The sequence below is a fragment of the Cnephaeus nilssonii genome (assembly GCF_951640355.1).
Source record: "Cnephaeus nilssonii genome assembly, chromosome: 19".
Classification (NCBI taxonomy): Eukaryota; Metazoa; Chordata; class Mammalia; order Chiroptera; family Vespertilionidae; genus Cnephaeus; species Cnephaeus nilssonii.
The window spans coordinates 15,146,997-15,174,515 of NC_137090.1; the positions used below are offsets into that span (position 1 = coordinate 15,146,997).

The window sequence follows — 27,519 nt, forward strand, 5'->3', positions numbered from 1 at the left end:
ACTGCCTCCTGCACGCCCCCTACGCGGGATCGAGTCTGCAGCCTGGGCATGTGCTCTTGACAGGGAATCAAACCGTGACTGAGCCACGCCGGCTGGGCCGAACAGATCTTCTAACCAGGTTTGCCCTGCCTGTTCCCGGGCTGCAGACGAGGACTGTTGTGAGGACGGGAGCCATGAATCACAGGCATGGGCAGAGGGTGGCCAGGTAGCACGTGTCCCCAGCAGAACCAGCCCAGCAGCTCTGTCAAGCGGGCCCCAGCTCTGATGCACACTGGGCACCCTTCCAGATCAATGCACTCTCACCCCTGTTCTGCCAGCCACGGGGGTGGGGGGTGGGGAGGGGAGGGAAGAAATCTAAACTGGCCAGACTCCGCAGCAAAACGTGGCTTCTGCAAGCCTGGCTGGGAAGAAGCCATTCCTTAGGCAGGCTCCTCCAGGATAGGGTTGCCAGCACCTTCTCTCCCTCTCCAGGCCCTTTTATCTGATTCTGGAGCAGGGGCCTGCTCTGGAGACCCCATGCGTGCACAAAGGTTGGGAGTGTGGCTGGGGGGCTGGGGGCTGAGAAGAGCTGTGCTGGGTTTTTACTCGCCTCTCTCACCTTAGGAGGTTCTGGTTGTTCTGTTATCTCAGACACAGCTGGCCCTGATGCAGGTGAGGAAGGCAATGTTAGCATTTCAGTCTCACTATCCCTGCTAACTTCCGTGGCCTTCCCCCTCCTCTCCCAGAGGGTTGGGGGGGCGGGGGTGTCCAGCAGTCCTCGCTCCCAGCAGGCACAAACAGCTGCTACTACTGCCTCTCCCCCGGGAATCGCTCTCATCTCCAGAGCTGGGAGACTAATGGTTTAGTCACAGAGCCAGGCTGGCTCAATCCAGCCCAGGCTTCCCCAGCTCCAGCCGCTTCCATAGCTGCCAGTAAGTGAGCACAGTCAGCAGGTTGAGCACCTTGAGGTGGCTTTAGGCCAGGAAGGAATTACTTTCCATTCTCACAGCATCCCCCCAGGGCGGGGGGGGGGGGGTGGGGGGAATAAGGGAGGGAAACCAGACCAACCTGAATGCTGGGGAGAGGGGAGAACGGGACAGAATGGCTCTTTGAGGATTTACCTATATAAACCTAAGGATGTGTTCCCAAGGGTAAAAACCTAGGAACGGGCTCCGACCAGCAAATCTTGAAGTTAAATCTTCAAGACCAGATGGTATCAGGGACAAGTAAGAGCCACAGGATGAGGGTAGGGGAGGCAAGAGAAAGAAGAAGGAACACCGCCCCCCCCCCAAAAAAAAAAATCCCTGCAGATTAGGCAACCGTTGGGGAGCAGCTCAACTAATTTTTAGAAAAGTGCTTGCTTGGCAAATTCAACTTCAAGATAAATTATTCTCCCCACCCACCCCCAAACCCCACCCCTGCCCCCAAACCCCACCCATATAGAAAGGTTGGACTAAGGAGAGAAAAATGCCAGACCAAGCTTAGAGGTACAGTATCATCAGTCTTTAATAACTTATAAATGCTAAAAAATAGTTAATCCAGAGGACACACATAGCTTATAAAACGGCAGTGGATCTACAAATGTGGGGAGAGGTTCTTGGCACTTTCACACAGACACAAAAATAAAGACTATTATGAGTGGCATCCCTAGAAAAGCGGTGTGGGGGGACTCCCAGTTGGGGGAGGGCGCGACAGTACCCCATACCAAATGCATCCTCCGAGTAACTTTCCTTTGCCCTAAAACACGTCTAATTAAAAAGCCAGAGAAAAACAAGAAACAAGGTCGAGGTAGATTTGCAGTTTATACTGAAGCCTCCTCAGTTCTGCAGCCCCCACATCTCTAGAGGTGAGGATGGGGGAGACGTGAGTAGACAACCCATCTCACATCCCCCTCCCCAAAGCAGGACACCCGCTGCGGGCGTGCCTCAGTCCTTCATTTAGGGGGACAGGGCCTGCACCCTGGGGCTGAGGGAGGGGCCACAGGCTCTGCCTGGCTGTCCAAGTGTAAAGACCCCTACTGGTGAGGAGGGGGCGGCCTGGGGTCACCGTCTCTTCTTGCTTCCCCGGGCAGCTTTTTTCCTCTTGAGGATCATCTCATACAGGCGCTCAAGGCCGGGCTGCAGACCCACCCCGTCCACAGCGCTGCAGGCCTGCACGTGGGTGAGCGTGGCAGCAGCCAGCTCTCGGACTGCCAGCCTCTTCTCCACCTCAGCAGAGCTCAGAGCCCCGGGCTGGTCCTGCTTGTTGGCCAGCACCAACACAGGCACACCCTGGTTGTCAGAGGCCCGGCTGATTCGGTGCAGCTCCACCTTCGCCTCCTCCAGCCGCTCAGCCTCGGCCGCGTCTACCACAAACACCAGCCCATCGGTCCGGCGGGTGTAGGAGCGCCACAGCGGTCGCAGCTTCTCCTGCCCGCCCACATCCCACACTTGGAAGGTGATGCCGCGGGACCCTCCCAGGGCCACCCGGATCTTCTCCATGTTGAAGCCTTTGGTGGGGACGCTCTGGACAAACTCCTTGAACTTGAGTCGGTAAAGGAGGGAGGTCTTTCCAGCTGAGTCCAGCCCGATGACCACGACGTGCAGGGCCTGGAAATGGGGCAAGAAGGAGGGGGTGGGCGCCATCTCTGTCAAGTGGTTCCCCATGGTGAGCTCCAGCTAAGGTGTGGGTGTTGGGGCTCACGGGAGAGGCGCAAAGGTGGCCTTGCAATCAATCGCAGGCTCTGGAGACCGCAGCTGGGTTATCTAAACAAGGAAAGGTCATGAGAGAAAACAGGAGAAGAGGTTTAACAGACGTGAAATGTGCAACTTCTTGATCTTTTCCTGAATCAGCTTCCTTGTTAAAATTCCCTTTTTCTTTTTCTTTTTCCTTAAGCAGCTGCAGGTGTAACAAAGCCGTTCCCCTCTCCCTGGGGCGCTAACAAGGGCGATGAGACCTAGATAAAGCCCCAGGTCCCAGGACACTGAATTGGGGGGGGAGGGGGCTCTGGATCCAGCGCCTCTTCGTCCGCTAGTGGTGCCGCAACAGACGCCGCAACCCCTACTCCCCAGGCGATCATCCTCGCGGGAAGGGGCAGGTCGGACAGCGCCCGCAAATTAAGAGTTAGGGTGCCGGCGCTGAGACGGGAGATGGAGGCCCGCTCCCACCCACGCTCCACGTCCCCAGGCGGCTGACAGCGACCCCCTCCTTACGCGGAGACCCCTTCCCCAACGCCCCGCGACCCTCCGGTGCCAGCCTTCCTCGGGTCGCTGACTCCAGCTCCCCAGGCCCCGCACCGGGGCCGCCTCGGCACGGCCCGTTCAGCCCCTTTACCTCCGTCAACGGCTCTCCCGCGGCGACCCTCCGGGCCAGCCAGCCGAACCGTCCCGCCGACCTCCCCGCCGGCCTCCAGCGCGCCCGCACTGCCCAGCGGTCCCGGGGACTCCCCCTTAAAACCCGCGGGTGACGTCACGACACGCGTGCCAATCAGCAGCCCCGCAGCGGTGGAGTGGGCGTGGAAAATGCGCGCTGCGGCCCCGACCTCACAGTGACGGGTGTCGGCTCGATCCGGGACCGTTTTAATTGACTTTTCTACCATATTCTAACATTTGCTGTTAAACTCGGGAGCACTCAGGGACAGATGGGGGGAGGGGCAAAGGGAACGCCGAGCGGCAGCCTTTAACTCGAGAGAAGTAAAGAGTTTACTAATACCGCATCCCCCTCCCCAGGCAGCTTCCACACACACATACAATCCCTCCACCGGGTTATTTTTCAGGGCTGCTGACAAGTCTTCCTCCTTTACCTTTCCTACTTCAATATTCAAACCTCTGTGAACCTAGAACCCCACAAAAGTCTAAATCCGTTACCCTTCTCGATTCTCCCAACAGCCCTAGAGGCAGGAACGGGTGTTGCTGCATTTTACAGGTGAAGAACGCTCAAAGGGGTTCAATCACTGGTCCAAGATCACACACAGCTAGTAAGAGGCTGAGCAAGGATCTGTCTGAATCCAGTGCCTGGGCCCTGACCACTGAACTACCCGTCTTCTCTTATAGGGAGGGCCAAGCATCCCAGCAAAAAAAGCCCACAGTCGCTGGTCTGAGTGCTGGCCAGCAGCAGACCCCGCAAGGGCCGCCCTTGTTCAAATAGACAAATAGGATTCTTATTCACTCCACAAGGTGGGCATTTATGGACCTCGTTCACATTGTGTGCTCTGCATGAGCCAGAGACCATGGTGATATACGTAGACGATGTGCAGGCCACAGGGCCTGGCCTCAGAGGGCTTACACTCTATGAGAGAGACAAGATTGGCCACTGACCGGTGTGGACAAAAAGGGGTTCTACCCAAAGTAACCTTACAGGGTGATCTGATCATAAACTCCAATTCCTGTCCTGGCTGGTAGCTCGGTGGTGAGAGCCTCAGCCTGCACACCGAAGAGTCTCGAGTTCGATTCCAGGCCAAGGGCCAAGGGCAAGTAGCTGGTTTGCAGATTCAAACCCAAACCCAGTCAGGACATGTGTGGGAGGCAGCCAATGGATGTGTCCAATGGATGTGTCTCTTTCACCTTTCTCTCTCTCTCCCTTCCTCCCTCCCTAGGTTAATACACCTGTGCATCTAGGTTAACAAACCTTTAAAATAAGCTTAACTGCCATCAGGAAAGCACATATTCTTGCTATCCTGTAATGTATCAATTTTCAACCTTTTTCATCTCATGACACACATAAACTAATTACTAAAATGCTGCAGCACACCAAAAAAATATATATATTTTGCTGCTCTGACCAAAAAAACTGGGTATTATTTTGATTCATTCACACCTTACGGCTATTGTAGTGTGGGCTGTTGTCATTTTTTTATTTAACCATCTAAGGGAAAGAGGTCAGTGTCCCTGACTAAATAATCAGATGTTGCGCCGAAACCGGTTTGGCTCAGTGGATAGAGCGTCAGCCTGCGGACTGAAAGGTCCCAGGTTCGATTCCGGTCAAGGGCATGTACCTTGGTTGCGTGTACCAGTAGGGGGTGTGCAGGAGGCAGCTGGTCGGTATTTCTCTCTCATCGATGTTTCTAACTCTCTATCCCTCTCCCTTCCTCTCTGTAAAAAATCAATAAAATATAAAAAAATTAAAAAAAATAGTCAGATGTTGCATATTTTAAAAATCCTTGCGGCACACTGGTTGAAAATCGCCCCTGTAATCCAATCCCCACCTTGGTTTCTCCTACCCTTATGTAATCTTTCTTGCTTCCCTGCTTAATTTTAAATGCATAAAAGAAACTGCAAAACTGTCATTCTCTGGAGCATTTGAGATCTTGCTTCCCAGCAATTGTCATTAGTTTTGGCTGAATTAAAGTCTGATCAAAATTCTCCACAGGTTTGAATGTTTCTTTCGTCAATCACAGGGCGTACAGAGACAGTACAGGACAGTATATGTACTAGGCCTTTGTAAATCTTGACTTGTAAAACTGCAGAGAAGGGAGAAAGTGCCCAGTGAAAGCTTCTGGAAAGGTTTCTAGAAGTTCATTAGTCCTATGTGGGACTGATTAGGAGGGGCTCAGGGCGGGACGGCATCTTCCCAGCCACTGCAGACTGGTACAGTCTGGGCATTCTTAGAGAGGGCATGTCACAAAGGGGCAGTGTAACCAAAATGAAAACAGCAAAAGGATGACAGCGATGACAGGGTAAAATGGGAGGAGAGGGGGATCAAAGGACAATGGGATTATAACTCTAATATCTCCGTTTTTACAAGGTGACTGAGTTCTTGCATTTATTACATGCTTCAGTGTTAACCTTTTAAAGGCTATCTTTGAGAGGGGTGAGAAAAAGGGGAGGGGCAGTCATTGCCAAACAAGAAGGCCTAGCCCTGCTGCCCACTAGCTCCCCATCTGTTTAGCACCAGCCTGCCTTGCCGCCTCCTTCATCCACTCCCTGCTATAAAACCAGCCACTTGGTTACTCCCTCCAAGATGCTGGAAGCCTCCTTGAAGCCCTGAAGAGATGAAGACCTTAGGAACTTGGTTTATTACACCCCCACTTCATGGGGGTGACAGATGGCTGCAGGAGCTAAGGCTCAGAGGTAGAGCTGCGCACGGTGAGTTAGGAGAGGGAAAGACAGAGCAGGCCAGGAGGTGGGTGACCACTACCCAGTGAGTGACACTGCATGCCAGACTCTGGCCTAGGAACTTAGCATACTTATCCTTTAAAAAATTTTATTTTATTTTATTTTATTAATTTCAGAGAGAGGAAGGGAGAGGGAGATAGACATAGGAACATCAATGATGAGAATCAATTGGCTGCCTCCTGCACGCCCCCTACTGGGGATGGAGGCAGCCCCGGCATGTGCCTCCAGGTTCATGGGTCAACACTTAACCACTGAGTGACACAGGCCAGGCACTTTTCCTTTGTTATTTTATATTTTTCAATTAGCAATAATTGTGCCTCAGATAAACCTCCTTGGCTGCAATACTGCCACTGTTCAAAACTCACTTTTCCTTTTTTAATACCCAGCTGAACCCAAGAAGTATAATTCTTCTAAAAGGAAGAAACCAAAGCACAGAAAGGTTAGGTAATTTACCCAAGGTTACCCAGCTAGAAATTGGCCAAACATTTGAACTAATGTTTCAACGGCTATGAAACCCAAACACACACAGAAACAGAGAACTGAAAACATACAGATTGTCTTATGTTTCTTCAACAATCTTTGAAACTTCTTTTTTAAAAATATATTTTTATTTATTTCAGAGAGGAGGGGAGAGAAAGAGAGAGGTAGAAACATCAATGATGAGAGAGAATCATTGATCAGCTGCCTCCTGCATGCCCCCTACTGGGGATCGGGCCTGCAACCCAGGCATATGCCCTTGATCAGAATTGAACACAGGACCCTTCAGTCCACAGGCCGATGCTCTAGCCACTGAGCCAAACCAGCTAGGGCAATCTTTGAAACTTCTTTAACATTTCTCCAGGATCTCCTGGGCCCTACACCCAAGAAGGAAATTGTCACTTGATTCTCTGATAAAGGATATGAAACTGGAGATCTCACCCCACCCTTCACCTTTTGTGTTTGCCAGAGAAGGTGCTGAACAAATGGGAAGGAGAAGGTGGGGCAGGGAGGAATGAAGGAAGAGGCCCAGCTTTGCAGGGTAACATCAGGTTCTAGGCCCGTCCCAGTGAGCATTTCCAACAAGTTCCTTTAGATGCGAACTCCAGTCTCCACCCCCAGCGCTGGCCTCAGGAAGCCTTCCTCCATTAATGACCATTTGCTTTCCTGGCATTCTTACCTCGTTTCTCTCCACAAGATCACAGCCCAGGACCTCGTGCACTGGGGGATTCGCTGCAGAAAACATTCAAACACTTTTACTTCTTGCCCAGATCAGGGGCTGCTCTGTATCAAACATCAAACATTTGTACATTGAACATTCATATATGGAGTGCCTGCTACATGCAAGGCCCCATCCACTCTAGGCTCTGAGCATACAGCCCCGAGTGAGATGGACAAGGACCTGCCCTCATGGCGTGCACGTCATAGTGGGGAGTGGGAGAACCAGGCAATGAATAAAGAAGCTAACTTCAGAGGGTGATACATGCTGTCAAGGAAAATAAAGCAGACGCATGTGCTGGAGGGAACGACTTCATAGAGGGGATACTCAGGAAGGCCTCTCCAATTGGTAGCATTAGAACCAAGGTTTAAGTGACAAGGAGTCAAGTAAGCATTCTAGACAGGACCGACTACCTGGGACCTATCTACTTCCCCCTATTGGTCCCCCCCCACCCCCACCCCCCGATCAGATTGCACCTGCTGTGTCACTGCTTTTCCTCAGAGCTGTCTCTCCCCCTACCCCCGCCCCCCCCCCCGCCCCAACTAAGCCCTGAGCTCAGGAGCTGGTTGTTCTCATCCAGAGCTCTGTAGCACCCAGCACCATGCCTGGCACACTAGGCAGTCAGGAAATCCTGCAGGAATTTAGGAATGCATGAGGGAATGATTACATATGGGAACCAAACATTCCCCCCTGGGGTCCTTAAGCCCTCGGGAGTTCTGTGGATACTGAGTTGAACATTCTTGGCAAGGTCTGAGTAGTATTGAACTCACAGGCCTTTACTGGGCCGGGGGTGGGGGGGACTTCTTGGAAGAGCAAAACAGAGGCTAGGGGTGGGGATGACACTGGAGAGAGAGGCCCACCTCGAAGCCTGGCGGGCTGAAACCCTGGGCTGAGAGTCATCATGAGTTCTGCCCTCACTAGTAGACTGGCTTGGCAAAGCCACTGCCCCCCCCCCCCCCCCAGGAGCCTGTTTCTTCAGCATGTGAGGAGGGGCTTAGATGATTCCAGGTCCCTTCCTCATGACAGTCCATGCTGTGGAGTAGGGAAGGGAGGGAATGGATGGAGTTTCCCTAGGAAGTGGCTGAGGACATCCTATTTTTTAATATATGCTTTTATTGATTTTTTTTTTTTTTTTTTTTTTTTTTTTTTTAGAGAGAGAAACATTGAAACATCTATGCGGGAGAGAAACATTAATTGCCTCCCATACAAACCCCAACCAGGGACTGAACCCAAAACCTGGGCACGTGCCCTGACCAGGAATCCAACTGGCGACCTTTCGGACCCTGACCAGGGCACTGAGAACATCCTCGCCTCTGCAGCACAACATCCTAAACCAAGTACTTGTCTGAGTGCACAGATGAACGGGAGAGAGAGGTGGGGTGGGGGAGTGGATTCCAAGGCACAGCTGTTAGCTTCAGAATCACAAAGACCCATTTTTCAAATCCCAGCTTTGTTTCATCAACAGTAAGATGGAGAAAACACAACCTACGTCTTAGGAGGGGGGGGGGGGGGGCATAGGTACCCTCCTCCCCTACCAAGGGCCCTTCCTAAACCAAGTCCCAGCTCCCAGGCAAGGCTGGAAAGCAGCAGATGCTGCCCCCTGGTGGATATGCTTGTCACTGCCTGATTCCTGAAGAAAAGGAGAGGACTACCTTAAGTTGTACAGGTTCCTTTGCCGCCTTCTGGAGTCTTCCTTTCAGACAGGGCCTTTTGTACAGTTTGGGGTTGGGAATGGCAACTCTGCCCTCTTCAAGTTTGTTTGTTTGTTTGTTGTGGAGGTGAGATCAGATTTGAATGGACATTATTTGAGCAGAAAATCTAATTTCAATTATATTTCTCATACTTTTACTGAGGGCCTGGCAGGGAAGGCTGAGGTAGGAGGAGGCTGCAGGGCGGGCAGGTTATGAAGAGCTCAGTTGCAGCCATGCTGCAGTGTTTGTGGGGAAAGATCCACGTGGGGACGGGTGTCCAGCATCCATTTGCATGGGGTGGCCTTGGCTGGAGGAGGGGACTTGGGTGGTAAGAAACAGCAACAAGGAGCCCCGAGAGGGTGAAAATGCCTGGGGAGCAACGACCAGGGAGTAGGGACAACCAAGTTAGAGAGGTGCAGAGAGATGAGGAAGGGGAGACCAGGCCCACACTCTGAAGGGAACATGCTGACTGGCCAGTTAGCCCAGCTGATGGGCTCCTCGGAGCATTCACAACAGGAACCAATCCCCAGTGACCTTAACAGTCTGATCCAGTCTTTAGCATTTGAGAGATGTCTCTGCCAAGTCACCAATGTTGACCTGCATAAATTGAGAGAGCGTAGAGCTTCCATTAGTGGTTCCCAACTTTGTGGATACATCAGAATAAACTGGGGAACTTGACAAAACACAGATTGCTGGGCCCCACTTCCAGAATTTCTGTCAGCCAGCCAGTCACCGGCGGAGAATGAGCATTTCCAACAAGTTCTCAGGTGAGACTGATGCTGCTGGCCCTGGGACCACCACTGGCTGGGAAGATGAGTTCCAACCCTGACTTTAACAACTCCCAGTGAGCACCTGGGCAAGTTACTTATCTCTCCCAGCCTCAATCTCTTCAACTGGAAAGTCAGATGATAATACTTATTTCATAGGGTTATTTTGAAAATAAAATAAGTGAAGTACTCAGCAAAGGGCTTGGCACAGACAAATCCTCTCTACCTGGCAGCTATTATGATAATAAATTATTTATCTCAACCAATAACAAAAAACATTGACCCAGGAAGCCAGTTGTGGAATATCTTCCTCAGATAACATACGAAGTGACATGTACAAATGGACCACCCACTGCTTTCTCACAAAGTGGATGGGAATAAGGATCCATCCATAATAAAGATATAAAACCGCCAGCCAGGAGCACAGGGTCCCTTAATGCCTAGCGAGGAAGAAGAAACCTGAGGACTTTGGGGAGTCAGCCTCAGCAGCCTCAGTTTCTTCAGACGCAAAATTGGAAAAATAACGCCTTTTGTTGTTGAAAGAAACTGTAGGTTTGCTGGCACACCAGTGGGTACTCAATAATGGCAAGGAAGTTTTGAAGCCAAGTTCTTAGTTGAGTCTAACTAGTTTTTTGTGATTGTTTTTGTTGTTGTTTTGGGGGGAGGGTGTTGGGTTTTGATTTTCTTTTTATTTTCATTCTTTTCCTTGAGTCTCACTACTTTTATGGATCCAGTCTAGCTGGCCATGAAACTTGCTCTCCAGCACACAAACTCTTGTTTTAGCCCCAAGATCCAGAGCACAGTGGGAGTGAGGGGAGTGTGGGCCAGGCCTTCCGCTGGCCCATACATACCTCTTTAACCGTCATCATATGTAACTCTTGGGAAGTCATGCATCCTGGTTCTCAGGGCTGGAGTAACGCTGCCTGTCAAAGAAATACAGTATCACAACCCCAGACCTCTGTGGGGCTGGGGGAAAGAATCCATTCTTTGCTCAAGTCTCAAAAAACATTAAAGGAAAGCCAATTAATAACCCATGGTAACCTAGTGTTTTCTATGCTTTTTTTGTTATCCCATCCACAGCTCTCCTCCCATCCCAATAGTTCTTAAAGCCTCCTAGTCACAACTCAAAAAGGAAAAAAAAAAAATTCCGCTCAGGTGTTATGGATGCCTTCCTGTCCTCTGTCTCTCACCACCAGAAGATTCTAGAAACTGCAGACTCTCTGCAGGGCTAGAAGGTAAGGGTGAGAAAAGAGTGGTGAGGAATTGATTCATCTGTTGGTAGGTGGGAGTTGAGATCCTGAAAAATATATTCGCTGCTTCGCCCTCAGGCTCTCTCCTTCAGCCATCGAGTCCTGTAGCAGAACGCTTCTCAGACTTTACCGTGCGTGTGCATTCCGGGGGAGTTTTGTTAACCATCAGATTGGGGTTCAGCAGGTCTGAGGCCCAGGCTTCTGCGTTTTCAACATGCTCCGCGGTGGCGCCAGTGCTGCTGGGCAGTATCACACTGCGAGCACAGGCTGCGGCCCGGTGTCCCACGTGGATTCACTCAGCACGGGCACATGCAGCCTCATCCTGCTGGCTGTCGCTAGAAGCCTCCTCCCCACGGCAAGGTCACAGCCACTGGCCTCGTTCCGTTGCTAGGGGTGGACGTGCAGACTTTCCAAGTGAACGCTTTTGCTGTGCAACCTGGGAAAAGGAGAGGCAGAGAGAGAGAACTGAGGACGAGAGAAAAGGGTCAGAGAGAAGGGAGAGAAGTTTGAGAAAACAAAACGGTCTCTCTCTCCAACCAGGTCTCCTCAGCTGTTGTGAAAACTTCTGTGACGAAAAGAACCCCACGGAGCTGTCCAAGAGGCCAGGGTGCAACCGCGCGGGCAGGACTGCGGCCGGCACACGGCGCAGGCCGGAGAGGGTCCTCCCTGCAGGCCAGGCACCCGCAGCCCCGCAGCCCCCCCGACCCCGAGGCGGAACACTCTAACGGGAGCGCCTGCCGTTGGCAGCCTGGGCCGGGCAGACGGACGTTCTCCGGTCGCGCACCGGCTGCCCCAGCAGCTTCGCGACGGGCGGATGTGGCTGAGTGGCAGCCAGAAGGGGATGGAGGAGACCAGCCGCCCTCGCCCACCACGGGCACAGGGTCACATTCGCCTGCGCCATCCCAGGGCCCACACTGTGGCAGGCGTGACCCACAGAATCAGTTGAATAGACACGTTTTTTAAAAGGCAGAAGACTTTTTTAAAAAAAGAAAAGCCCAGAAATGAGTGTAAAAATAAACCTATCTGGAGAGAGAGATAAAATTTTTATACGATAGAGGTGGCATCTGAAATGGCCAGTGGTCGGCAAACTCATTAGTCAACAGAGCCAAATATCAACAGTACAACCATTGAAATCTCTTTTGAGAGCCAAATTTTTTAAACTTAAACTTCTTCTCACGCCACTTCTTCAAAATAGACTCAGCCAGGCCATGGCATTTTGTGGAAGAGCCGCACTCAAGGGGCCAAGGAGCCGCACATGGCTCGCGCTGCAGTTTGCCGACCACAGGGATGGGCTATTCCATATATGATGCTGGGACAACTGGGTAGGCATCCAGGGAAAAAATCAAGTCAGATCTATGCCTGAACTCAGTTCTCTGTTATATGTTTTGAAACTTTATTTGCTACTTTTTCATGTCACTTTATACCATTTATTTTTATTTTTTACAATTTCTTCCTCAGTGCTTCAACTGTCCTTTCGATCTTTTATTTTTCCCTTTGGTGGATGCCATGCTCTTTGGAAGCTTGTTAAGACCAAGTAATGGCCTTTTAGGCTTCCTCCACGTGGCTAGGAGTCCACTCTGAATAGTAAGAATTCTGTGGGGGTGCGGGGGGCATCAGGATTCCGGAGATGCTTAGGTGGGGCCCGGCCACAGAAAAGGTCGGGAACCACCGTCCCAGATGGAAGGGCTAACCGGGGGAGAAGTGACCTTCCCGAGACATTCTCCCTCGTGTTTGGTTCTGACCGGTATTCTGTACGCCGGCCACGTCTCATCATTCCTAGTACCTACGTCTGTTCATGTCTCACCTCATTCTGTACAGGTGACATATGGAAGGCAGGGGTTCAGCCAGGAGGCGAGTGAAGTACCAGGTCACGGGGTCACCGAGGGACGCGGGGTAGGGCCCAGGTCCTCCGCGTCCACGCTCTCAGCCGCTGCACCGGCCGGCTGGGTCCCCATCTCTGCACACACGGGATCCACACTCGTCTAGGCTAAACCAAGGTGGCCTCGGGCGCTCCGCTTATGCGTCCTCAGTCCCCCAAGGCGGGCGTGAAGGTCCCCACTTCTCCCCTTCTCGCTCGTCTGGGGACGCTGAGGCTCGGGAGGTGAAGGCGCCTGGCCCAGTGCCCTGCCGACAGGGTAGGGCGGGGGTCCTGGCAGAGCTCCTTCCCGGGAGGGAGTCAGCCCTCGCAGGGCCGCAGGGCCGGGACCAACTTTGTTCTCCGCAGCCCCTGCCCAGGCGACCCCGGACGGGCGCTTCTCGGCCGGTGGAGTCCTGGGCCTGGACCGAGCCAGCCCCGGGGGACCCTCTCGTCTTCCCAGCCATGACCCGACGGCTTCCTTCGGAACTAGGACCCGTCTGCTTCAACTCCAGTCCCCCGACCGCTCGGTCGGCCGCCGCCCAAATCCCCTGGGTCGCGTCATTTCGCTAGAGCTCGTGCCGCGGAAGAGCTCGGCCACAGCCCCCCTTCCGCTTCTGCGCGCAGAGTCGTCCGAGGAGGGGGCGGAAGCCCGAACGGCGCCGGTAGGGTAGGCCTACCCGCACGGAAAAGGCGGGGCATGCAAATGAGCATCGGCCCTTTGGCCACCGCGCCAAGCGGAGATAAAAATGTCCTTAAAAACGTAGAGAATTGAAAAAAACTCTCCACAGAGTCTAATGGTTTGTATATATGTCAAGATTCTGTGGAGATGAGACTTCGCTTGATGGTGACCAGGCTCACCGTGAGTGAAATATGGGTGGAAGGAGGAGAGTGGCGGCGAGGGCAGACCAGTCAGTATCGCTTCTCGGCCTTTTGGCTAAGATCAAGTGTAGTATCTGTTCTTACCAGTTTAATATCTGATACGTCCTCTATCCGAGGACATTATATTAAATGTATTTTTGGAGCAGGGAGATGGAATAGGAGCTTGCTCCGTCCACTCCACGCATCGACCCGGTATTGCAGTACCTCCGGGAACGGTGCACCCCCTCGGGGGAAATAACTTGGGTCCTTAAAGAAAGACTTCGGCTCTGCCTGAGCTCTTCCTGTAGCGGCCGCCATCTTGCTCTAAGCTGAAGGGGGTTCTCTCCACCCTGTCTAGAAGCTCTTCGTGTGCTTCCGAAGGATGTGCCGCTCTTTTCTGTGGTTTGGCTTGCGAGCGCTTAGTTCGCTTGCTTGGAATGTGACGTGACACTCCTGCGCGGGTGCTGGCGAGGAGAGACCCGCCAGGCCAACTTCCCGCCCTCGGGGGGGCGCGCCCAACCCCGGGCTAGAGACTAGGACACCCGTCCAAATGGCCACACTACCAGCCAGGACAAGGCAAGGAGGCGATGAACCAATGCTTGGGGAAGCCAAAGGAGTGAGCGCAAGATGGTTTCACACGCACGGGTCTCAACAGAGATCACGGGATGGGAATGCCTGAGGAAGGGTCACGTCAGGTGCAGGCTAAGCACATTCCATGTTGTCTCTCAGTCAACAAATACCTATCAAGTGCCAAGTACGTGCCGAACACGGTCCTAGCTGCGGAGGGTAGAGCAGCAAACAAAATCTCCGCCATCAGGGTGACAAGCTTATTTGCTTCTCTAAGGTGTGCATGTTTGTCAATGTGCCTCTACACCTCTGTGTCCGCATGTATCTGTCTATGTCTGTGTACCTCTATGTATGCCATGTGACGATCACGGGTATGGGTGTCCATAATGACTTGACAGCCGGCAGAGAAACGAAGCCAGGTAAAGAGGGGTGTGAAGCAGGAGTGCCCAGGATGGGGGCGGGGGCGGGCCTTCCCAACACTACAGAAGGGACGTCGTCTCTGTTGTGCGGATGGGAAGTGACTTTCCCTAGAGGGCACTCACAGTAAAGAGGGGCCAATGTGTGCTTGGCACGTCCACGAGGACCCTGGTCAGAGAGGGGTTATCGCTGTCCCCGTTGCACAGTTTAACAGGCCCGAGGTCCCACGCGGTTAACAAACTGCCTGAATCCCGACTTGGCTTCACGTGAGCTGTGTGACCTTTGGCAAAGCGCTTAGCCTCTCTGAGCTTCGGTCTGTAACGGTGCTGTCCACTAGAAATGTGTGCGTCGCAAATGGAATTTCTACTTTTCTAGTAGCCACATTTAAAAATATAAAATAAAGAAAAATGGGTGAAATCGTTTATTTTATTTAACTCAATATATCAAAAATATTGCTTCAATATGTAATCCCTATAAAAATTCAGATATCTTGCATATCTTATGCCAAGTCTTCAGAATCCCATGTGTGCTGTGCACTCAGGGCAGGGCACCCCTCAGAGAGCACTGACCGCACGTCCGGGGCTCGGCAGCTGCATGTGGCTGTCGGCTGAGACAGCGCAGGCCAGCGGGATGGCGATGGGGATGGGGATGGGGATGACAAGGCGGGGGGTAGAGTGGAATGAGATGAGTGAGGCACTTGCCTTGGGAAAACGAAAAAATTAAGGGAGCACCAAAAACAAACAAAAAAAACGGTAATCAAGATGGCTACCTCATCATCAAGACAAGTTGTATTGAAGTAGTATTTCTCTTGATTCCTGAAGAGTTTTGTGGACACTCCACTAAATTACCCACCCACCCTCACCCTCACCCTCACACACACACCCCTCACCGCGGACCTGACCCGACAATAATGGCTGGTGATGACGATGACGATGACGATTCGAAGACGGCGAAGGTGACTGTCCGCCTCACAGGAGTGGGAGTGCAGAGTGAATCGCGTGAGGGAACGAAGACACACGCCCAGCGCCCGGCCCGGGGCTGGGCCTGGGCCACTAGGGCCATCGGGCTTCCCGTGCTGCGGGGCAAAGGGCCGGCTGAGGTTCAGTCTTGCCTCGTGATGACCTTCTAGCTTTCCTGAGGTCAAAGGAGAGAATCATAAACTCTCCAACTGGACGGAAGTTCTGTCAGAAAGGAGGGCGGGGCAGGTCAATGCTGACCGGGCGGCCGGATGGGATGGGAGGGCCGGGGACCGGGCCGGGGCGGGGTTGCGGGTGGGTGTGAGGTGTGCGTGGGGGGCGAGCTCAGCCCATTGCCTGGCCGTGATGCCCAGGGCATCCCCAAGCGGTCCCCTCTCTCCTGCCCGGTGTGCCGCCACCCCCTGGCCAGACCTTCCCCCTTTCCCCCCATCCCCTCCCCCTCCCCCACCCCCACCCCCACCCCCCGGTTCCGGCCAGGAGCCTCCTAACGGCCGCTTCCCTGAGTCGGTCCGGCCTGAGCACAGGTTCCTCACGCCAGCGTCTACCGGGCGAGCGCTGGGGTCCCCGCCCGCGGCGATGCTGGGTCTCGGTGGGGGCGGTGAAGGACCGCCCCGGAGGGCGCCGAGGGGTGCACTTGGCGTGAAGGACGGGGTGGGACGAATCACCCGGGCGCGGAGGGGGCGGAGGGAGACGACGTCGCGGGCGGAGGGAGACGACGTCGCGGGCGGAGGGAGCTGGCAGTGCGGGGCCCAGGAGGCGGTGCCTTCACCGAAGCCCCGCGAGTCGCCGGTGCTGGAGCCGCAGAGAAGCCCTCCGGGGGCCCCACCGGACACGCCCCGCCCCCCTCCCGGGAAAGCCCCCCTCCGGACCTCGCGCTCCCCGGACTCGGAATGAGCGAGCGCCTCATGGGACAGGGCAGGTTCGGAGCGCGGCTCTCGGCCGGGCGGGCGGCCAAGTCGCCCACAATCCAGACAGCCTGGGCGTCCCTGGCGCCTGGTCCGTCCTCAGGAAACGCCTCTGCCAGCAGCCCCCCTCTCCACAGGCCTCTGTGGCCGCCCGGCGCGAAGCCCCTCAGGCTCTGTCCTTCCCCCGAGCCTGTACCACCACCCACCGGCTCGGGGTCGGAGCCGCGGCGAAGGGAGAGTCCGCCCGCCGCAGCCACGCCTCCCGGGGCGGGGCATGCAAATTAATGCGTTTCTCTCCCCGCCGCCCAACCTCCCGCAAAGGACGGCGCCACAAGAGACACAAAATTTCTCTTTAAAAATATAGAGAATAGAGAATTTAAAAATCGGCACAAGAGCCTACCATCTGGTGAGTGCCATGGTGCTGCCAAAGAAGCGAAGGGAGTGAGACCTCGACTGCCGGTGGTCTGGCTCACCGTGAGTGAAATGTGGGTGGTGGGAGGAGGGTGCTGGCGCGGGCCGGGCAGTCAGCATCGCTTCTCGGCCTTTTGGCTAAGATCAAGTGTAGTATCTGTTCTTATCAGTTTAATATCTGATACGTTCTCTATCCGAGGACAATATATTAAATGGATTTTTGAAGCTGGGAGTTGGAATAGGAGCTTGCTCCGTCCACTCCACGCATCGACCCGGTATTGCAGTACCTCCGGGAACGGTGCACCCCCTCGGGGGAAAAATGCTGGTGTCCAAAGACAGAGCTGTTCTGGTGCGGGAACTTCCTCCGAAGGGTTTCTCTTTGGTGTGGGTAACACCACTCTCTCCACTCTAGGAGGAGGTTGCTCGGTAGGAAGTGTCTCAGCAGCCTGCGAGGTGCCTGCGGGGACGGGGCTTGGGTGTGTCCCGGTGCTGCGTAAGAGGGAGAGAGGCAGGCAGCCTGTCAGTAGTCAAACGTCCCAACGAAGTTACCCTCCAATGGCACGCTGCCAACTGCTTTCCACGTGCGTCGGAGGCGATTACGGCAGGGAAGAACTAGCTTTCTTTGGGGCACTTCCGAGGCCCAGAGCATCGTAAGCTCCAGGTGCTGGGCAGGTCAGCGGGGTGCCAACCAGCCCCTTCATCCCCCGAGTCGCCCTCCATGCTTTATTTACACCTCTGTCTTTTGGCCCACGCTCTTGCCTGACTCCAATGCCCAGATTTGCGACGGAAACTGTTCCCCTTCCGAACCACCCGGGACCCCAACCGTTGGACAGAATCCGGCCGGCCGGCCGGAAGAACGCGGACGCGAGCAGAGAGGTTGCCTCCCCTAGGTTTGGGACCACCGCGCGCGGAGGCGGTGGGGAGGGTGGAGTCCGCCCCGGAGGTCACCGCTCCTGGGGGGAGGGGAGCGGAGGGGAGGGGGCAAAGGGCGGGGCATGCAGATTAGAAAGGGCTTCTGCGCGGGAACGAGGGAACAACCGGGGATACAGGACTTCTGGTTAAAAGTGTAGAGCACACAAACACCTGCGGGAGAGTCTGGTGAGATCCACGTACTGTGGGCGACGCAGAGAAATCAGACAAGGAGGGAGGCTTAGGCTTAGCGTCCTCACCCTGCCTTGAATGTGTGTGACACGAGGAGGGTGGCGGCGAGGGCAGAGCAGTCAGCATCGCTTCTCGGCCTTTTGGCTAAGATCAAGTGTAGTATCTGTTCTTATCAGTTTAATATCTGATACGTCCTCTATCCGAGGACAATATATTAAATGGATTTTTGAAGCTGGGAGTTGGAATAGGAGCTTGCTTCGTCCACTCCACGCATCGACCCGGTATTGCAGTACCTCCGGGAACGGTGCACCCCCTTCGGGGTACCAACTTGCTGTTGAAGGTCAGACTCTGTGACGGAAGGTGCTCCTCTCTGGCTGCAGAGCTCTCTCTGGGCCTGAGAAGGCCTAGGTGCTCTTCCCGGGAGCGAGGCAGCTTCTTAGCAGCTGGCGAGCTGGGGTGGAGTTCGTGGGATAAACAAGCACGTGCGGGCGTCTTCCCAAAGGCTGGCTGTTCATCACATGCAACGGCCGCCCTGCTGGGTTGGGTGTCGTTTCATTAGGAAAGCACGGAAATGAATTGATCAGAGACCTTGTGTTTCAGGGGAAACTTCTAGAGCAGTCATAGTAACAAGCATACAAATATGGGCTCTTGACCTGTTCAAGTCTACAAAGCAAGCAACATGACATTTTGAACATTATAAAGTGATTATTTGCATTACTCACGGCAGCCGAATTATTTAAACACAACAGGATATTACTCAACTGTATAAGAAAGGACCAAATCTTGCCATGGGTGAGCCTCAAGGGCATTATGGGAAGTGAAATGCGCCAGAGAAACAAATACTGTATATCACTTATAAGTGGAATCTAAAAGCAAACCCACTGATGGATGTAGAGAACATATGGATGGTTGTCAGAGGAGGGGGGCAGAGCGGATGTGAGAGATGGCAGAAGGAGGTCAAAATTAAAAGGGGTGGGGGGATAAAGCAAGAAATACCAAAATAAATAAAATGCATTGAAAATTATACAATATTAAAATGGAATAATTAAAGCAAGTTACACCAAGGGTAAAGATAATACAAGATGCAGTGAGTATTCAGAAACTAGATAAATCTAGTACCACTGAGAAGAGAATCAGGAAAAATATTGGTGACACTGTCACACTGGAACTGGGCCTTGAATTATAAAGAGGCTTCAAGCATGTAGAGTAGGGTGGGGGAGGACCATTCAAGGTGTAAGAACCTGCAGGAGCAAAAACCTCAGCACGTTGACAGGAACAATGGGCATGACTTAAAGACTCAGAAGCTACACTAAGGAGAAGACAAGGAAACCCCATATTCAAGTTAGTGTGAGCTCCTTTAAATAGAGACATTTCAGGAGAGTGTGAATAGAGATGATTCTGAAACCAGACAACTGATGGGTCCAGGGCTGCCTGTCACTACCTACCTGAGCCAATGAAGCAGAGACAGGATTGAATCACGTATGAGCGTGTATTCCAATACTGTTCGCAATATGGGAGAGCAGCAGGTCATCCGGGAAAATTTGCTCTGCACCCACCCCACCCCTATAAAGAAGCCAACTGCTGATATTGGGTAGAAGGATGAAGATTACATGGGGAAGTAGGCAAAAGGAATAAGAATGGGTAAAACGGTTACAGCAAGCGTGTCAAACTCGCTGCCTGCGAGCTGCAATGCGGCCCACAAAGAATATTTTTTCGGCCCAGCCAATAGAATAGAACTTTATGTAAGAAATGTGTTGTTGTTGTTGTTGTTTTTAAATATATTTTATTGATTTTTTACAGAGAGGAAGAGAGAGGGATAGAGAGTTAGAAACATCGATCGGCTGCCTCTTGCACACCCCCTACTGGGGATGTGCCCGCAACCAAGGTACATGCCCTTGACCGGAATCGAACCCGGGACCCTTGAGTCCGCAGGCCGACGCTCTATCCACTGAGCCAAACCGGTTTCGGCAAGAAATGTTTTAATACAAATTTTGTGACTTAATTTTTACAATATCCTGTTATTCATAACTAGAGGCCTGGTGCATAGATTCATGAACTGGTGGGGTTACTCACCATGGCCTGTGCCTCTCGCAATCCGGGATCCCTCCGCCTCCGCCCAGCGGAACGTGGGGAACCCCTAGCTCTGGCCTAGGGGTCCCTCAGCCGAGCCTAGGACATGTAGTAGTGCATGAAGCAGCAGGCGGCCAGGGAGGAGCCCAGCCTGGGCCGGGCCTCTCCTGCTCATCCCAGCCTGCTGCGCTGCCGCAGAGGTGGGAGAAGTTCCTGTTGCCACAGCTGCACTTGCCAGCGGTGAGCCAGGTGTCTGGCTCCCATTGGTCAGCTGAGCGGTGCTCCTGCTGTGGGAGTGCAAGGACCACCAGGGGGCAGCTCCTGCATTGAGCATCTGTTCCCTGGTGGTCAGTGTGCATCATAGGGACTGGTCAACTGGTAGTCCAGTTGCTTAGGCTTTTATATATACAGACTAGAGGCCCGGTGCACAAAATTCATGCACGGGAGGGGGGGCGGTGTCCCTCAGCCCAGCCTGCACCCTCTCCAATCTGGGACCCCTCAAGGGATGTCCGACTGCCTGTTTAGGCCCGATGCCAGCGGGATTGGGCCTAAACAGGCAGTCGGACATCCCTCTCACAATTCAGGACTGCTGGCTCCCAACTGCTTGCCTGCCTGCCTTCCTGATTGCCCCTAACTGCTTCTGCCTGCCAGCCTGATCACCCCCCTAAACACTCCACTGCCAGCCTGATTGATGCCTAACTGCTCCCCTGCCAGCCTGTTTGCCCCTAACTGCCCTCCCCTGCAGGCTTGATTGCCCCCAACTGCCCTCCCTTGCAGGCCTGGTACCTCCCAACTGCCCTCCCCTGCTGGCCTGATCGCCCACAACTGCCCTCCCTTGAAGGCCTGGTCCCTCTCAACTTCCCTCCCCTGCTGGCCATCTTGTGGTGGCCATCTTGTGTCCACATGGGGGCAGGATCTTTGACTACATGGGGGCAGCCATCTTGTGTGTTGGAGTGATGGTCAATCTGCATATTACTTTTATTAGATAAGATAGAGGCCTGGTGCATGGGTCGGGCCGGCTGGTTTGCCCTAAAGGGTGTCCCGGATCAGGGTGGGGGTTCTTTTGGGGCATGGGGTGGCCTGGGCGAGGGGCCTGTGGTGGTTTTTAGGCTGGCCACGCGCCCCCCCCCTGCCCCCCCCGGCGACCCAAGCAGAAACCCTGGTATCTGGGGTTTATTTATCTTCTACAATTGAAACTTTTTAAAAAATATATTTTATTGATTTTTTACAGAGAGGAAGAGAGAGGAATAGAGAGTTAGAAACATCGATGATAGACTTCGATCAGCTGCCTCTTGCACAACCCCTACTGGAGATGTGCCCGCAACCAAGGTACATGCCCCTGACCAGAATCCATCCTGGGACCCTTCAGTCGCAAGCCAACGCTCTATCCACTGAGCCAAACCGGTTTCGGCTACAATTTAAACTTTGTTGCCTGGAGCAGAGCCAAGCTTTCTGCTCACTCCGTGGCGGCAGCCATTTCTGTTGGAATTTATTTATTTTCTACAATTGAAACTTTGTAGCCTGGAGTGGAGGCCAAGGCAGGCCAGGGCTGCAGAAACCTGGCTTCATCCATCGCCAGGGGCAACCCTAGCCTCCTGCTATCTGCAGCTCCGTGTCTGCCGCCATTTCTGTTGGAATTTATTTATCTTCTATAATTGAAACTTTGTACCTTTGAGTGGAGGCCTGGGCCCGCCAGAGTGTGTGGAAAGCTTGGCTTCCTCCATTGCCAGGGAATCCCAAGCTTCCCTCTTGCTCACTCTGTGGCCGCAGCCATCTTGGTTGGGGTTAATTTGCATAGTCACTCCTGATTGGTTGGTAGGCGTGGCTGGTGGTGAATGGAGTGATGGTTAATTTGCATATCACTCTTTTATCAGATAGGATTACTCATTTATTACGGCCCTTTGTAATCAGCATGTCTTAATCCACAGCGGGAGCACCGCTCAGCTGACCAATGGGAGCCAGACACCTGGCTCACCGCTGGCAAGTGCAGCTGTGGCAACAGGAACTTCTCCCACCTCTGCGGCAGCGCAGCAGGCTGGGATGAGCAGGAGAGGCCCGGCCCAGGCTGGGCTCCTCCCTGGCCGCCTGCTGCTTCATGCACTACTACATGTCCTAGGCTCGGCTGAGGGACCCCTAGGCCAGAGCTAGGGGTTCCCCACGTTCCGCTGGGCGGAGGCGGAGGGATCCCGGATTGCGAGAGGCACAGGCCATGGTGAGTAACCCCACCAGTTCATGAATCTATGCACCAGGCCTCTAGTTATGAATAACAGGATATTGTAAAAATTAAGTCACAAAATTTGTATTAAAACATTTCTTGCCGAAACCGGTTTGGCTCAGTGGATAGAGCGTCGGCCTGCGGACTCAAGGGTCCCGGGTTCGATTCCGGTCAAGGGCATGTACCTTGGTTGCGGGCACATCCCCAGTAGGGGGTGTGCAAGAGGCAGCCGATCGATGTTTCTAACTCTCTATCCCTCTCTCTTCCTCTCTGTAAAAAATCAATAAAATATATTTAAAAACAACAACAACAACAACACATTTCTTACATAAAGTTCTATTCTATTGGCTGGGCCGAAAAAATATTCTTTGTGGGCCGCATTGCAGCTCGCAGGCAGCGAGTTTGACACGCTTGCTGTAACCGTTTTACCCATTCTTATTCCTTTTGCCTACTTCCCCATGTAATCTTCATCCTTCTACCCAATATCAGCAGTTGGCTTCTTTATAGGGGTGGGGTGGGTGCAGAGCAAATTTTCCCGGATGACCTGCTGCTCTCCCATATTGCGAACAGTATTGGAATACACGCTCATACGTGATTCAATCCTGTCTCTGCTTCATTGGCTCAGGTAGGTAGTGACAGGCAGCCCTGGACCCATCAGTTGTCTGGTTTCAGAATCATCTCTATTCACACTCTCCTGAAATGTCTCTATTTAAAGGAGCTCACACTAACTTGAATATGGGGTTTCCTTGTCTTCTCCTTAGTGTAGCTTCTGAGTCTTTAAGTCATGCCCATTGTTCCTGTCAACGTGCTGAGGTTTTTGCTCCTGCAGGTTCTTACACCTTGAATGGTCCTCCCCCACCCTACTCTACATGCTTGAAGCCTCTTTATAATTCAAGGCCCAGTTCCAGTGTGACAGTGTCACCAATATTTTTCCTGATTCTCTTCTCAGTGGTACTAGATTTATCTAGTTTCTGAATACTCACTGCATCTTGTATTATCTTTACCCTTGGTGTAACTTGCTTTAATTATTCCATTTTAATATTGTATAATTTTCAATGCATTTTATTTATTTTGGTATTTCTTGCTTTATCCCCCCACCCCTTTTAATTTTGACCTCCTTCTGCCATCTCTCACATCCGCTCTGCCCCCCTCCTCTGACAACCATCCATATGTTCTCTACATCCATCAGTGGGTTTGCTTTTAGATTCCACTTATAAGTGATATACAGTATTTGTTTCTCTGGCGCATTTCACTTCCCATAATGCCCTTGAGGCTCACCCATGGCAAGATTTGGTCCTTTCTTATACAGTTGAGTAATATCCTGTTGTGTTTAAATAATTCGGCTGCCGTGAGTAATGCAAATAATCACTTTATAATGTTCAAAATGTCATGTTGCTTGCTTTGTAGACTTGAACAGGTCAAGAGCCCATATTTGTATGCTTGTTACTATGACTGCTCTAGAAGTTTCCCCTGAAACACAAGGTCTCTGATCAATTCATTTCCGTGCTTTCCTAATGAAACGACACCCAACCCAGCAGGGCGGCCGTTGCATGTGATGAACAGCCAGCCTTTGGGAAGACGCCCGCACGTGCTTGTTTATCCCACGAACTCCACCCCAGCTCGCCAGCTGCTAAGAAGCTGCCTCGCTCCCGGGAAGAGCACCTAGGCCTTCTCAGGCCCAGAGAGAGCTCTGCAGCCAGAGAGGAGCACCTTCCGTCACAGAGTCTGACCTTCAACAGCAAGTTGGTACCCCGAAGGGGGTGCACCGTTCCCGGAGGTACTGCAATACCGGGTCGATGCGTGGAGTGGACGAAGCAAGCTCCTATTCCAACTCCCAGCTTCAAAAATCCATTTAATATATTGTCCTCGGATAGAGGACGTATCAGATATTAAACTGATAAGAACAGATACTACACTTGATCTTAGCCAAAAGGCCGAGAAGCGATGCTGACTGCTCTGCCCTCGCCGCCACCCTCCTCGTGTCACACACATTCAAGGCAGGGTGAGGACGCTAAGCCTAAGCCTCCCTCCTTGTCTGATTTCTCTGCGTCGCCCACAGTACGTGGATCTCACCAGACTCTCCCGCAGGTGTTTGTGTGCTCTACACTTTTAACCAGAAGTCCTGTATCCCCGGTTGTTCCCTCGTTCCCGCGCAGAAGCCCTTTCTAATCTGCATGCCCCGCCCTTTGCCCCCTCCCCTCCGCTCCCCTCCCCCCAGGAGCGGTGACCTCCGGGGCGGACTCCACCCTCCCCACCGCCTCCGCGCGCGGTGGTCCCAAACCTAGGGGAGGCAACCTCTCTGCTCGCGTCCGCGTTCTTCCGGCCGGCCGGCCGGATTCTGTCCAACGGTTGGGGTCCCGGGTGGTTCGGAAGGGGAACAGTTTCCGTCGCAAATCTGGGCATTGGAGTCAGGCAAGAGCGTGGGCCAAAAGACAGAGGTGTAAATAAAGCATGGAGGGCGACTCGGGGGATGAAGGGGCTGGTTGGCACCCCGCTGACCTGCCCAGCACCTGGAGCTTACGATGCTCTGGGCCTCGGAAGTGCCCCAAAGAAAGCTAGTTCTTCCCTGCCGTAATCGCCTCCGACGCACGTGGAAAGCAGTTGGCAGCGTGCCATTGGAGGGTAACTTCGTTGGGACGTTTGACTACTGACAGGCTGCCTGCCTCTCTCCCTCTTACGCAGCACCGGGACACACCCAAGCCCCGTCCCCGCAGGCACCTCGCAGGCTGCTGAGACACTTCCTACCGAGCAACCTCCTCCTAGAGTGGAGAGAGTGGTGTTACCCACACCAAAGAGAAACCCTTCGGAGGAAGTTCCCGCACCAGAACAGCTCTGTCTTTGGACACCAGCATTTTTCCCCCGAGGGGGTGCACCGTTCCCGGAGGTACTGCAATACCGGGTCGATGCGTGGAGTGGACGGAGCAAGCTCCTATTCCAACTCCCAGCTTCAAAAATCCATTTAATATATTGTCCTCGGATAGAGAACGTATCAGATATTAAACTGATAAGAACAGATACTACACTTGATCTTAGCCAAAAGGCCGAGAAGCGATGCTGACTGCCCGGCCCGCGCCAGCACCCTCCTCCCACCACCCACATTTCACTCACGGTGAGCCAGACCACCGGCAGTCGAGGTCTCACTCCCTTCGCTTCTTTGGCAGCACCATGGCACTCACCAGATGGTAGGCTCTTGTGCCGATTTTTAAATTCTCTATTCTCTATATTTTTAAAGAGAAATTTTGTGTCTCTTGTGGCGCCGTCCTTTGCGGGAGGTTGGGCGGCGGGGAGAGAAACGCATTAATTTGCATGCCCCGCCCCGGGAGGCGTGGCTGCGGCGGGCGGACTCTCCCTTCGCCGCGGCTCCGACCCCGAGCCGGTGGGTGGTGGTACAGGCTCGGGGGAAGGACAGAGCCTGAGGGGCTTCGCGCCGGGCGGCCACAGAGGCCTGTGGAGAGGGGGGCTGCTGGCAGAGGCGTTTCCTGAGGACGGACCAGGCGCCAGGGACGCCCAGGCTGTCTGGATTGTGGGCGACTTGGCCGCCCGCCCGGCCGAGAGCCGCGCTCCGAACCTGCCCTGTCCCATGAGGCGCTCGCTCATTCCGAGTCCGGGGAGCGCGAGGTCCGGAGGGGGGCTTTCCCGGGAGGGGGGCGGGGCGTGTCCGGTGGGGCCCCCGGAGGGCTTCTCTGCGGCTCCAGCACCGGCGACTCGCGGGGCTTCGGTGAAGGCACCGCCTCCTGGGCCCCGCACTGCCAGCTCCCTCCGCCCGCGACGTCGTCTCCCTCCGCCCGCGACGTCGTCTCCCTCCGCCCCCTCCGCGCCCGGGTGATTCGTCCCACCCCGTCCTTCACGCCAAGTGCACCCCTCGGCGCCCTCCGGGGCGGTCCTTCACCGCCCCCACCGAGACCCAGCATCGCCGCGGGCGGGGACCCCAGCGCTCGCCCGGTAGACGCTGGCGTGAGGAACCTGTGCTCAGGCCGGACCGACTCAGGGAAGCGGCCGTTAGGAGGCTCCTGGCCGGAACCGGGGGGTGGGGGAGGGGGTGGGGGAGGGGGAGGGGATGGGGGGAAAGGGGGAAGGTCTGGCCAGGGGTGGCGGCACACCGGGCAGGAGAGAGGGGACCGCTTGGGGATGCCCTGGGCATCACGGCCAGGCAATGGGCTGAGCTCGCCCCCCACGCACACCTCACACCCACCCGCAACCCTGCCCCGGCCCGGTCCCCGGCCCTCCCATCCCATCCGGCCGCCCGGTCAGCATTGACCTGCCCCGCCCTCCTTTCTGACAGAACTTCCGTCCAGTTGGAGAGTTTATGATTCTCTCCTTTGACCTCAGGAAAGCTAGGAGGTCATCACGAGGCAAGACTGAACCTCAGCCGGCCCTTTGCCCCGCAGCACGGGAAGCCCGATGGCCCTAGTGGCCCAGGCCCAGCCCCGGGCCGGGCGCTGGGCGTGTGTCTTCGTTCCCTCACGCGATTCACTCTGCACTCCCACTCCTGTGAGGCGGACAGTCACCTTCGCCGTCTTCGAATCGTCATCGTCATCGTCATCACCAGCCATTATTGTCGGGTCAGGACCGCGGTGAGGGGTGTGTGTGTGTGTGTGTGTGTGTGTGTGTGTGTGTGTGTGTGTGTGTAATTTAGTGGAGTGTCCACAAAACTCTTCAGGAATCAAGAGAAATACTACTTCAATACAACTTGTCTTGATGATGAGGTAGTCATCTTGATTACCGTTTTTTTGTTTGTTTGTTTGTTTGTTTGTTTGTTTGTTTTTGGTGCTCCCTTAATTTTTTCGTTTTCCCAAGGCAAGTGCCTCACTCATCTCATTCCACTCTACCCCCCGCCTTGTCATCCCCATCCCCATCCCCATCGCCATCCCGCTGGCCTGCGCTGTCTCAGCCGACAGCCACATGCAGCTGCCGAGCCCCGGACGTGCGGTCAGTGCTCTCTGAGGGGTGCCCTGCCCTGAGTGCACAGCACACATGGGATTCTGAAGACTTGGCATAAGATATGCAAGATATCTGAATTTTTATAGGGATTACATATTGAAGCAATATTTTTTGATATATTGAGTTAAATAAAATAAACGATTTCACCCATTTTTATTTTATATTTTTAAATGTGGCTACTAGAAACTTAGAAATTCCATTTGCGACGCACACATTTCTAGTGGA

The 27,519-nt window shown here is 53.8% G+C and overlaps 1 protein-coding gene and 1 long non-coding RNA gene across 2 annotated transcripts; both read right to left on the minus strand.

Moving 5' to 3' along the window:
- Positions 1-1,460: 1,460 nt before the first annotated feature.
- ARL4D (ARF like GTPase 4D) lies at positions 1,461-3,415 on the minus strand. The gene is made up of 2 exons (XM_079798402.1): positions 3,292-3,415; positions 1,461-2,723 (listed from the first exon to the last, which is right to left on the minus strand). The coding sequence occupies exon 2, from the start codon at positions 2,622-2,624 to the stop codon at positions 2,022-2,024; it is 603 nt and encodes a 200-aa protein (XP_079654528.1). The 5' UTR covers positions 2,625-2,723; positions 3,292-3,415; the 3' UTR covers positions 1,461-2,021.
- Positions 3,416-8,376: 4,961 nt separating this feature from the next.
- Positions 8,377-11,406, minus strand: LOC307115259. The gene is made up of 2 exons (XR_013815100.1): positions 10,576-11,406; positions 8,377-9,554 (listed from the first exon to the last, which is right to left on the minus strand). It is a non-coding gene; the product is annotated as an uncharacterized lncRNA (long non-coding RNA).
- Between the last annotated feature and the right edge of the window lie 16,113 nt (positions 11,407-27,519).

Coding starts and splice junctions, on each gene's coding strand:
- ARL4D (XM_079798402.1), bottom strand. CDS start 2,624: ATGGGGAACCACTTGACAGAGATGGCGCCCACCCCCTCCTTCTTGCCC.